General features: G+C 36.9%; 1 protein-coding gene, 1 long non-coding RNA gene and 1 other non-coding gene across 3 annotated transcripts; 2 read left to right on the top strand and 1 right to left on the bottom strand.

The window, feature by feature from the left end:
- Positions 1-242: 242 nt before the first annotated feature.
- CCT5 (chaperonin containing TCP1 subunit 5) lies at positions 243-10524 on the top strand. The gene is made up of 10 exons (XM_022064444.2): positions 243-534; positions 1560-1785; positions 3615-3813; positions 4078-4270; positions 5124-5273; positions 6284-6403; positions 8100-8285; positions 8677-8814; positions 9244-9424; positions 10155-10524. Exons 1-10 carry the CDS (start codon positions 427-429, stop codon positions 10283-10285), a joined length of 1632 nt encoding a protein of 543 aa, XP_021920136.1. The 5' UTR covers positions 243-426; the 3' UTR covers positions 10286-10524.
- On the top strand, positions 6504-6641 carry LOC147875214 (small nucleolar RNA SNORA15). Its single transcript, XR_015534990.1, has one exon. It is a non-coding gene; the product is annotated as a small nucleolar RNA SNORA15 (small nucleolar RNA).
- LOC147875215 (uncharacterized) lies at positions 9267-12708 on the bottom strand. Its single transcript, XR_015533837.1, has 2 exons — positions 12453-12708; positions 9267-9869 (listed from the first exon to the last, which is right to left on the bottom strand). It is a non-coding gene; the product is annotated as an uncharacterized LOC147875215 (long non-coding RNA).
- Positions 12709-12780: the final 72 nt, after the last annotated feature.

The following is a 12780-nucleotide window of genomic DNA, read 5'->3' on the forward strand; positions in this document are numbered from 1 at the left end:
TTTCAGAGGTCATACTGCCTCCGTCATCAGGGCGATGAATAATTAATCATGTTAGATTGACGATAAATGTATATCCATGACCACAGATGACCCAAAAATAGTATCTTTAACTATAAGTCTAAGGCTTTTCGACCATTGAAGACTGTTTGGCGGTTAGAATTTTGTGTCCTAACACGGAAATTGTTGTTACCAGAATTAGGAGAAAGAATACACTGCGGTTATGATCGATGGCTGCGACTGAGTTGCATGTTTCTCCATAATAGTCTGTGCTTTGTGGGCCATCTCACATCTTACGGACATTTGCGAGAATCACAGATGATCTGATGGTCTTTGTTAGTGAATGGTTAGGTGGTTTGTAATGAAATAGTGGTGCTGCATAAGCAGTGTGTTCTAAGTTATACGTGAATATATATTGAAAATAATACCATGGCGTCAATGCCGGGAACTTTAGCTTTCGATGAATATGGTCGTCCTTTCATTATAATTCGTGATCAACAAAATCAAAAGCGATTAACTGGTGTCGATGCCTTGAAGGTTAGCTTTGTTTTTTCTAGTTATGCAATAATTTAAGATAAAAAATTATTCTTATATTGTGCATTAATGAACAGAAGCAGAACTTTGTATTTCTTCTTGCTGAGCAGTATAAAGTGTTAATTTTTAGTTATTAACGTATTTGGTGAACGGACCACCTATGTATTTTCTGTAAGTAGTTCGTGGAAGTGCTATGAGTTTGGGATGTGAATTTTTGTTCACAAATATCTAGAAGTGATTAGCAGTAAGATATCTGAAAGAAACGATCAATAGCAGCATCTATGATGATTCGATCAAGATGGTTAGGTTAGTTGTAGATACCGGGATAGTGTATATTGATTGATATATGGTGATGACTTATTGGCCTGATGATGGAGGCTGCAAGCACCTGAAACATTGATAAACTTATGCCAGATTACAGTGTGCAATATCCCAAAAAACAGTCATTTTCAAAGAAGGATTTTTAGCACTACATCTCAGCACAGCCTTTCAGCTATGAGTGATCACTGCTTTGGTTGCGAGTTGGCAGTGACATTATATTTCTTTGTGATATGATTGAGTATTGTTTGATTCCTGTTAGGGGCAGTATTTTTCTTTGAGGTCCACCCAACCTCCTATTTAGTGGGTACTGGGCTGTATTTGGGGGGAGGGGGGGAAGAAGCAGCCCTAAAATGTAGCTAAACACTCACCCCCATCTTGTGCTGAGGTTATGAATGCGTGGAGCTATGCCTCGGGTTTTCTGTAGGTTGCTGTGCTTAGTAAAGCACTGGGGACAACTTTATGTTTTGTTTCATCTCTTTGTCACATTGATGTTTATTGTCAGAATCTGTTGTTTACTGTTTTTAATGTTTTGCTTCTGTTCAGAGTTATTTCAAAACAGTCTGTGGAGGCAAACTGATCAGTTGAAATGTTTGTGTTAGGTCTAGTTCTGCCTTTCTCATGCAAAATTTTTAATGAGCCAAGCTACGTTTCTAGAAATATATGTATTAATTAGCTCTGTTGAAGCATAATACGTGCTTTATTGTTAGTCACACATTCTGGCTGGGCGTTCAATAGCCGACACATTAAAGACGTCGCTTGGACCAAAAGGCTTGGATAAGATGATGGTTAGTCCTGATGGTGATGTCACTGTTACAAATGATGGAGCTACAATATTGAAACTTATGGATGTTGATCATGAGATCGCTAAGCTTATGGTGCAGCTATCTCAGTCACAGGATGATGAAATTGGAGATGGCACTACTGGAGTGGTTGGTAAGTTTTTATTTTTTCCTCCTGAAATCTTAATTTGTGTGCCTTGTATACAGGTAGTTTAAGCTCTGAAGTGTGAAGAAACTCAATAGTGGAGGTTATTTACCACTGTTGAAGTGTTTACTGTGTGGTGAAATGAGAATGAAGGGAATGTATGATGGGGATTCAATTATAATTTATTGATCAGTAAATATGCTTTTTACACTTGAATATGATATGATCCTAAAAACCGAACATTGTGGTTGAATGGTTAACACCCCTGCTTCGTATTCTGGAGGTCCTGGGTTTAAATCTTGGCCTGGAGACCAGGTATCATGACTGGGATTTTGTGGTTTTTTCCATTTCCTCCAGACAAATACCAGGATAAGTCCTTAAATTAGGATACAACCATTTTCTTCCATGTCCTTTCTAATTCATCATTCATTATCGTCCACTAATTGGACATTGTATAGTCTGAGCTACTGAAAGCACATCGTTAAGTAAACTATAAATAAATAAATAAATAAAATCAGAAGCTTAGGAGTAAATGAAAGGCACTCATCTTTGGAAAACGTTCCAAAGGTTGGTCATGTTGGTGGTAGCTGTGTTACCATATAAGCCATTATGTTATTTTCCCACCCACTAAACAAATTTCATAAAAGTTATGTACTGATCAAAGATCTATCAACATTCCAGATTTTATTAAAAATTCAGAACATGTAGTTACAATACCTCTTTCTCCGAGGTATGTTCTAATGTGCTTAAAAATACAACTCTCCTGTCTTGCCTTGCTTACATGTAATCCACTTTCCTGGATTTCCTAGCTGCAAACTCTGTTATGAGGTTATTGTAGTTGATGCTTGATGCTGCTACTTTCTTTATGGACAAAAGAACCATTCTACCCAACCTCTCTTGAGTCAAAGTTGTCTTCATATAACTCTTAATAATTATCGTCACTTTTGTCATTGTTTCTGTGTTGTCACAATATCTTATACTGTGCTGCAGTCATATTTGACAGAGAGGGGGAGTCTGTGTTACCTTACAGTTGAGTGAAAATAGGGGGAGGACAGAGTCATATTTCACCAGGCAACAATACTACAGCTCCGCAGCTGTGATTTTAGTATGTTATAACAAGAAAATGCAAAGCAGGCTTTTTAGAGATGTTATTTATTTGTATTGCATCAGGTTGTACTTGTTGAATAATAATGTAATAATCACCAACATTCACATGATTATATAATATGATTGAAATATTTTGAAACTATTTATCAGTAAATCTGATAGAATTCTTATATGCATTATATTAACATGTGTTTGAGTGATATTGAAACAACACACATTTCCTGTACTTGGCACTCACAGTCAGTCACAAAATTAGCTTGGTGCATATGTACATCAACAGTGAAAGAAAATTCAGACATAATGTGCAGAAGCATAAATTCTAAACTAGATGCATAACAGAAAGGTATAAGAAACTAATCATGAGCATGTGATAAAACAACTAAACCCCACAATATGTTCTTGTTCCAAATCTGTAATAATAGTAGAAATTCTTCCCATCTCTACGAACTTTTGTTTAGATATACTTGGTGCAGGAAAATTCACTGAACATTGGCACAGTGCAGTTACTAGTTCTTGAGTGAAATTTTACTTGGTCTTTTTGCTTAAGGTGACATTGTGCACGAAATATTTCATACATCATAATTTTTATGTCCAGGGGCCAGGGTGATTTTCCCACTCACTCTGCCCTAGGGATGGCCCTGATGTCAGTACAGGTGTTGCTAACAAACACATGAGGGTGTAAACTGGCACAGAATTGTGACATATTATTATTAATGTTACAATTTATGCAGTGTTGGCAGGAGCTCTTCTTGAACAAGCAGAACTTTTGTTAGACAAGGGAATCCATCCAATCCGTATTGCTGATGGCTTTGAACTGGCAGCACAGTGTGCAGTGAAACACTTGGAGAAAATTGCTGACAGCTTCCCTGTTGACTTCACAAACCTGGAACCACTTATCCAGACAGCTATGACAACACTTGGTTCCAAGATGTAAGATATTTCTGTTTCCTGATGCTTTACTATGATTGCATTCACTCTTTCCATAAATGTATTTCTTCTGTAAAAAAATAGTTTTAAAATTGATTTATATGTATGAATTAGATGAATAGTTAAAATATGTCAGTGGTGATCCTATAAAAAGAAGAAATTGGTTGGTATCCTAGCCACTAAACTGCTACCACCACAAATCTTAGAATAAATATAATAAAAGTATAGCTTCATGTTGAATATTTCATTCAAATTTGTTCTGTACAGAGTGAACAAGTGCCATCGGCAGATGGCAGAGATTGCTGTTCAGGCTGTTATGGCTGTCGCAGATATGGAAAAGCGTGATGTGAACTTTGAACTCATCAAGGTTGAGGGAAAAGTAGGTGGTCGTTTAGAGGACACCGTGCTTGTAAAGGGGGTTGTTATTGACAAGGACTTCTCTCATCCACAGATGCCTAAGGTAAACATTCATAACTGTTTTATTCTGTTGTTACTAGTATTACTACTTGCAGAAATTAGTAGTGTCTCTAGTGTTGTGTGCATTATCAGGTGTGCTGTGATGTGTGTAAGATAATATGTAATTGTGTCTGTTCCTGTTGCAGCAGTTATATAGGCCTAAAAGTGAAATAGTTTATTCTCTGATTAAGTTGCATATTTTTTGGTTATATATACAGCTTTTTTATAAGAAGTCTTTAAAATACATTATTTCTATATTATTTTTTGTTAAAATATTGGTTGTCAGGCCTTTTCAGTTTCTGCAACTTTATTTGTGGTTGCAGCACAGTCTTGATCCAACAAGCTGTCTGTAGAGTGAGCTGTATTGCTGCATATTTATGGTGTTTTCAAATGAAAGTGTTCTGCCTTTGCATGGAAGTGTATACTGAGTAGCCTTTTCTTTTGTCTATCCAGTACTTGGTATTACATGCTAGATTAACATCTGCTCTGAACCATTGGGGGATCCAGTCAAAGGATCTCACATACTGATGTGAGCAGCACAGTTTTGTGTTTAGTTTAAGTCTAAATATTTGTCAGTAAGTTTCTGTATTCCAGGTAACCATTGTTGTGTTTATTTGTAAAACTTATTTTATGTCTAATGTTATTTGACCTTAATATTTCTTGTATTTAGTGAAGAAACAGATCTAAGGCTTTGATTAGTGTTAACAGTGTCTTAAGCTCCCCTGAGACCTGTGTCCCATCAGGCCTTGCCATTCACAGTGTTTTTCAGGAATGTAACTCTTGTATTTGGTGAGGGATTGCTTCACTTGAAAATTTTCTTATTTAGTTTTGTCATATTTATGATTTACTTGTGACAGGTTCTGAAAGATGTTAAACTGGCGATCTTAACATGCCCATTTGAGCCACCAAAACCTAAGACAAAACACAAGCTTGATGTTACTTCAGTGGAAGACTATAAGGCTCTACGCCAATATGAAGCAGAGAAATTCTCAGAGATGGTTCAACAGGTAAGTGTTTATAAACCTGAAGATGTTGCATGTGTGTGAATACAGAATAGTCTTTGCTTTGTCTATCTTGTATTTAATGCATAATGCAAGATTAATAACTGCTCTGAACCATTGGGGGATCCAGTCAGTGGATTTCTCATTCTGATGTGAGCAGCACATTTTTAGCTTCTGACACCATCACTCAAGGAGCTGGCATAGCTCAGTTTGTATAGTGACTGGCTACGAACTGGACAACCGGGGTTTGATCCCCGATGGTGGCAGAGGATTTTTCCTCTACTCTTCGCATTCAGACCACTTCTGGGGCCCACCCAGCCTCCTATCCAGTGGGTATCGAGTCCTTTCCTGGGGGTAAAGCGTGGCCGGGTCGTGATGCTGACCACTCGCCCCCATCTAGTGCTGAGGTCAAGAATGAGTAGGAGCTATACCTCCTCTCCCCTCAAGTGCCTATATGGTGTATAGTGGGACAGCTTTACTTTTTACTCTCCATTACTCATGTAGGTACTGTTCAGGATTCTTCCTTCCATAATGTTACAGTTTATGTCCTGAATGTGATGTTATGGCATAAAGATGGTAATATTGTTAAATGTCCCTGCATTGTACACATTATTTTGACAGCTCTTTCTTAACCATTATCACTATGTCATGCTGGGATACATATCTGAGCTTTCTATTTTGAATCACTTAATCGTATGAACATAATTCACTTTACCCCACAAGCATAATCACTTTTTATATGTGCACATGTTATAAAAATCCCATTCTTGTTATAGCTTTGTTTTATGGTCCTGGTAACCAGTTGCACACCAAGATTAAATATGTGTAGTGTTAGGTTTTTAAGTTTGTTATTAATGTAAAGTTTTTCTGTGTTCTCTATACTAATGGAGGAATTTAAGAGGAAGGGATATGCAGCCAGGTTTTCCCTTCACCCATGTCTTTTGCATTTGCTTCTATGCTTGCAGCCCTTGTTAATGTCTCACACCAGACTCATAGTTTGTTATGTGTGTTTGAAGGTGAAAGATGCTGGTGCAACTCTTGCCATCTGTCAGTGGGGCTTTGATGATGAGGCTAACCACCTGCTGTTGCAACGGCAGCTGCCTGCTGTGCGTTGGGTTGGTGGCCCTGAGATTGAGGTTAGTAGTAATTCTTAAGTTGGGGGCAGTCAAGGCCTGTAATAGGCTGTAGAAACTGTAATGATGATGATGATATTAATTCTTAAGTTGATCAGACCCAGCATGGCAGAATTCCAGATGCCATTTGCCATTGGTTTCTCTGGTCAGACACCATGCCATAAAAATGTTGACACTGATCAGACCTTATACTTCCTACAGCAGTATTGTGTTGTAGGAAGTACTGACTGTTGCTACATTTTCCCTTTTAACTTTTTGTTCTTGTGTGTATATGTGTGCTGGAGAAGAAGAGTCAGTATACCGTGATGTCTTCACTTAAAGTATCGCGTGGACACAGTGACTTTGAATCTTGAGGACAGTAATTTAAAACTTAGAAAATTGGACAAGAAACATGAAATTTTACTCTAATTTAGAGATATATCATTATGTTAAAACAGCAGTTATTGAGAATAAGAATTCACATTCCAGTGCAAAGTAACAGTATTTTTTCTTGTGTCAGAAGTAAATTGTTGAAATCCTAGGTCTCTCCTTCCCCATAGTCTGATGGAACAAAATTTTGTATTTTGAATTTAATCTCATTTTAATTTTGTTTAAAATTGTAGCCATGTGACCATTATTCATAAAAAGTGGAGATGATCTGTAAGAAGACAGTTCAGTGTCATGAAGAGCGAAAAGCTGAAGTGTTTCTTATACTAGAGCAAAGTGCTCCTTTCGTCTATCAAGGTCATTCGGCAAAAAAGTGCAATGAAGACGGGTCACAAAAATGTGTAAGATCAATATCAACAAATCGACGACAATGGTTACCTAGGAAACGTCATGTTTACTCAGCATACAATGAAAGGAAGGGAGTTAAAACACTTGACCAACTCCAACTTGGTTGCATTTTAAAATCTTGAGTACTCAGGTGTTTTAATCACCTTCCTTTCATTGTATTTATTGCCCAAATATAATTTAAATACAGAGACGTCAGTTTTTGTAATCGTAATATATCGAATGAGTAGTATTATTAGTATCAGTTTACCTTGTTGGTGTTGGCACTTCAAATAGTTGATAATGTCTTCTTTCACTTTTCTTCATTTCTTAAATAGTTCTGATGTCTTGGTAGCTGGTGATCTCGTAGCTGTGAAGCGTTATTTGTTTGATGACGTCATTTTTTGATAGACGACAAATCACAAATTTTTATCTTATAAAAATCATTGTCAAATGATTCCCAGATCTAAGTAGTTGAGGTTGAATCTCAATTATGTTCTGTAAGATAGATACATAAATGTAATAAATCCTTTCCCACAGAGTATGGTAAGTATCAGAGTTTTTGTTGCGTAGGGGAAACACCCTAACTAGTAATGTAAATGAGGACAACAAAGAATACTCAGATATGAAAATTAGGCATCAGGAGATTCCCAGAAGGTAAAAATTAGCCATTTGTGAAATGTGGGGAGGTGAAGGAAGGGGAGAACAGAAAATAATAGTATCTATTTGGGAACTTTACTTACTTAAAATAAATTATCTTGAACTACCATGAAATAAAGTTAAGGGTGATACTAGGTGTATTACTAACAAAGAAAACAGCTTTCAGTACTCTTCATGTGGGTGCATGCTAAAATAAGAAGTTAAACTTAGCATCTGTTCATTTGTTTATCTATACATCCATCCCCCCCCCCCCCCCCCCCCAAATGTTCACATTTCAACTCTGTTGCAGTTGATTGCTATTGCTACAGGGGGTAGGATAGTTCCCCGGTTTGAGGAACTTTCCGCAGACAAGCTTGGACATGCTGGTCTTGTACGAGAACTTCAGTTTGGAACCACTAAGGATCGTATGCTTGTCATTGAAGAATGCAAGAATTCACGGGCTGTCACTATTTTTATTCGAGGAGGAAATAAGATGGTAAATGAAAAACTAGTTTATTCCTTGAAATATATTACTTGTCTAGTTCTATTGGATTTAAACCCCATTATAATGAAATTTTACTTTACAGATTTGTGTCTCTATTGCAAGGTGGACACCAGCTATTAAATTTAAATTGGCCAGTCTCTTCCTTCTAGAGGTTGTGTAGTAGTCATTTCACCTTGAAGATGGCATCTGTAAGAATCTTTGAAATGCTGGCAGTCCAGTAACATTACACAGTGCCATCACCCAAAACTAGGATTCACATTGATTCATACAGGGGTAAAATTATAGTACAGTTTTGTATTTTGTGACTTTCCTACTTCAGCATGTTAAATTTTAATGTTTTATTTATTTATGTAGTGGCATTGTAATCATTTATGCATAACAGATTATTGAGGAAGCCAAGCGAAGTATCCATGATGCTGTTTGTGTGGTACGCAACTTGGTACAGGATAACAGAGTGGTGTATGGTGGTGGAGCAGCAGAAATTGCATGTGCCATTGCAACTTCCCAGGAGGCTGACAAGGTAAGTTGCAATGCATGATGCTCTGGTGGAGTAAATGTCAGAGAAAGTAGTCACCTCCAAGTCTCATCAGCCAGATATAAAATTGCATTCAGTGCACTCAGATTTAAACCCAGCTCAGGTTCTAGCTTCTTGGCAAAATAAAATAAATTCTGCTACTTTCTTCCCTACCAGTATAGTCTCCCATATCTGAAACTCCCTTCATAATGTAGTTGATGTGAAACTTGTGAAATCTCATAGACTCTATTCCTGACATTTTTTATTACATTTGTCTAAAATTAAGACTTGGTATCCTTTCACAGAATTTCTTATAACTTTCATTCATGTTCTTTATTCCCTGGGATATATTCAATTTACATGAAGTTTAATATTGTTTGGCTAGCAGTTGGTCTGTCTTTTAAAAAGTACATGATGTATTCATATATTTATCAGATTTCATCCCTGGAGCAGTATGCTTTCCGTGCCTTTTCTGATGCACTGGAGAGTGTGCCATTGGCACTGGCAGAGAACTCTGGTCTGTCACCAATCCACACATTAACCGAAGTGAAGGCTCGCCAAGTGAAGGAAAGAAATCCTGCTCTTGGTATTGACTGCATGCTGAAGGGAACCAGTGGTGTGTACAGATTGATATTAATATTGCTACAACACATCCCATTATGTCTTGTTTTTTGTAGTTTTTGCTAGATTATGGGCATTGTAGCTTTGACATTTAAGACACTTTGGCCGTTGTGACATCAGGTACTTGCAGGCTACAAGTTAAGTTCAAATGTTGTATATATTTAGTCCTTGCCTAATTGCTTGGTTTCTGATCTATAAACTGCAGGAATCCATTGGAATCTCATTTCAGCTGCTTCAGTTTAGTTCTCTTGTTTACATAGACCTACACAAATGATGGTGGCTGAGTTTTTAGGTCCCTTTTCATGCTGTAACACCTGCAGTTCTTGAAATTGTGTCTACATTCAGTGGAATACCTTATTTACTGTTTTTTTATATTAATCAAAGAAGTGTCAGTTGCAGGAAATGCATTTTCCTTCCCCTTTGCCCTTTGTCAAAGTTCTCTGCAAATAAGATAGTATATTACTGGGCAATATCAGAACATTTTTACAATGTGTAAATTACAGAAACTAAAAATATTCACTGTAATGATGATGCAAGTTATGATCATTGTCAAATAACATGAAAGTTTCTGCATGGAATAAGCAATGTATTTACATCTTCAGAATTGAATCTAATATATACAGTACGGATTTGCATTTTCTTTCATGATACAATGGTTGTTGACACATTCAGAGTTGATGATTTTCAAAATGTTACTGCAATTTTTAAGATTACTTTTTTTCCAGACATGAAAGAGCAGCATGTTATTGAGTCCCTACACAGCAAGAAGCAGCAGTTTGTTTTGGCAACTCAGCTTGTGAAAATGATTCTAAAGATTGATGATATTCGGTCTCCAAGTGATGGCATGAGCATGTAATTCGCCAAGGTGCAAAGCACAATCAAATGTAATGATCAATGACTTCATAATATTTTAATTGCTTCATCTTTCTAAACATAAAAGCATTAATTATTGGCTGCAGTATTTTGTTTTGAATATTCCTTTTACATATAAATTAATTTAACAATGAAATACCTAATATGTACATCTGTAAAGCTTGGAGGTGGCAATTCTCATTTGTCATATTATAAATAATAAAATTTCACCGCTATTTACTATGTCTCTTTGCTTTTTAAATTTTTGACACCAGCAGATCTAATGGTTGTTCAGGACAAGAGCAATAAGTTGTAACTTGAACTTACTAGGTTTTACTTTTAAATTACTAGCAAGACATGGCAATTATCTGAAATAAAAAAGTAAATGTACTGCTATTTTAGTTTCAGATTATTTAAACCATTGTTACAGATGCATTGTCTTGAAAATTTGGTAAAAGTTCCAAAAATGTGTTTGTTATGATTGCCATGTCTGTCCATGTGCAAGAATTGAACAGGTACTTTACGTGAAAATCTGTGTGCATTTTTGCACCAACAGTGGGAAATATCGTGGCTACATTCTGCCCCAAAGGTGAAGGTCTCCATGCCCAACCCCACTACATTTATTTTTATGTGGTCCAATTAAAGGTATGATTACCTACAAGACTGAAGTACACATGAGAGTAACTCCAGCATCAGATTGTGGATACTGCTGCTTATATATGAATACATGCCAAAATGTTTCAACGGGCAGTAAATTCTTATTTGAATCAAGCAGGGCAGTATGCCGAAAACTGGCAGACACTGAACAGTTATCAGATGTCATAATATAGCAGTAAATGCTTATGATTACATAATACCTCTGTTTTGCCTGCTTGCTACTTGAAACTGCCACAACTCTGCAGAGGTTGGAATTAGGACTGAAGGACAGACCAGGTGTGAAACACTCACTGCATAAGATTATATTGGAGTGTGAATGAGTGTTTCATGTTCCTTTGTTTTTTTATGTTTTATATATATATTAACCACATTTAATATCACCCATGATGTCAAGGACAGTTTGCATAGACTGTGGCCTGAAGATGTGTATCTGCAGTGAATGAGTATCAAGGTCAATGAGGACTGTAGCATCACAAAACATTTTGTGGAGCAGTTCATTGCAAGCTAATAGGTGCTTAGAAAATCAAGCTAGAGAACACTTTGCTTGCCTTTTATGCAAACTGAATTTATAGTGTATAATGTACATCCCTTTTTTTTTAATTAATTGGACACATGCTCCCAAGTTGTCTCTTACGTCAGGTATTCTGCTCAAAACTGGGTTTGTGTTTCTCATAATTTCTTTAGGTTCCTCATACTTGTGTATATGCACTAACATGTCCTACCCATCTCATCCTAAATTTGACATGCCAATAATATGAGTACAAATCAGGGTAATGAAACAACATATGCAAATTTATACAAGTTCCTGAACCTCATGGTAAATGGAACAAATATTACATTTCGCTCAACAATACCATTAACTCCAAACATGGAAAATTTACAGCGCCATATTGACATTCCTGACACGATTTCCTGTCAAAATGTATTAAAATCTCCACATTCGTTCATGATATTACAGTTGGCTTCAACGATTAAATCTTTAGCCTCTGCGTCCAACCGTCTCGGGACCCACCCAGTCTCCTACGGGTCCTTTCTCGGGGTAAGGCGCGGGGCGTGACGCTAACCACTCTCCCCCACCCAGCGCAAGGTTAAAAATGAGAGCTATACATCCTTTCCCCCTCATAAGCTTACAGTTTTACTTTATTTCAGCGATTAGGTTCTCGTTCAGTCAATCGGAATTGTTAAAATTTGTGACCTGTTCATTTAAATCGATGACAGCTTCAATGCAAATCCCAATTGATGATTATTTTGAAGGAGGAATTCTTGGAAAATATCTTAATCAACTTCATCAGTACAACCCAATCCGTTAGCCTACTTAGCTTCATGGATAAACAGAGCAAAAGCATTACATCCACCAATGGGGAGAAAATTAGACCCTGCTAATCGACGAAGGTAGGTTCGACATGTCGCGAGTAGGCAACGTTACGGCAGTAAAGTCTTGTTTGTTCAACCGGTTCATCCTATGTAGTTCCCAGTTACTTTTGCGTTTCTATGTTTAACAGTTTCATACCAACCTTTGCGTAACCATGAATGTTCTGACGGCATTTAAATATGGTTTGGCAGTATCCGAATTATTTTTAATTACGTAATGTTTCCTATTGGCTTATGAAGAGCGTTGGTCTAAAATTGTCTTCTTTCCCTGCTACAACAGCGAAGAAATGTGTTGAAATTCTCCCTTTACACATTCATTCTAGTAATTCCAGTGCCGAAAACCTAAAGACGAAGCATCTGTACAGTATGAGCATAATGACGAGCGTGTGACAATGACGTCACTAGGCAGCCATTTGTAATCGGATATGACGTTACGGTATGCTGGACGTCAAATATATATATATATATATA

Source organism: Zootermopsis nevadensis, unplaced genomic scaffold (genome assembly GCF_977971745.1).
Source record: "Zootermopsis nevadensis isolate Lab colony 2312 unplaced genomic scaffold, Znev_1.0 Znev_ptg000001l, whole genome shotgun sequence".
NCBI lineage: Eukaryota > Metazoa > Arthropoda > Insecta > Blattodea > Termopsidae > Zootermopsis > Zootermopsis nevadensis.

Excerpts from the sequence above, each read along its gene's own strand:
- CCT5 (XM_022064444.2), top strand. The coding sequence starts at position 427 with ATGGCGTCAATGCCGGGAACTTTAGCTTTCGATGAATATGGTCGTCCT. Across the intron at positions 3,814-4,077 it reads ACAACACTTGGTTCCAAGAT|AGTGAACAAGTGCCATCGGC; the intron begins GTAAGATATTTC and ends TGTTCTGTACAG. Across the intron at positions 5,274-6,283 it reads TCTCAGAGATGGTTCAACAG|GTGAAAGATGCTGGTGCAAC; the intron begins GTAAGTGTTTAT and ends GTGTGTTTGAAG.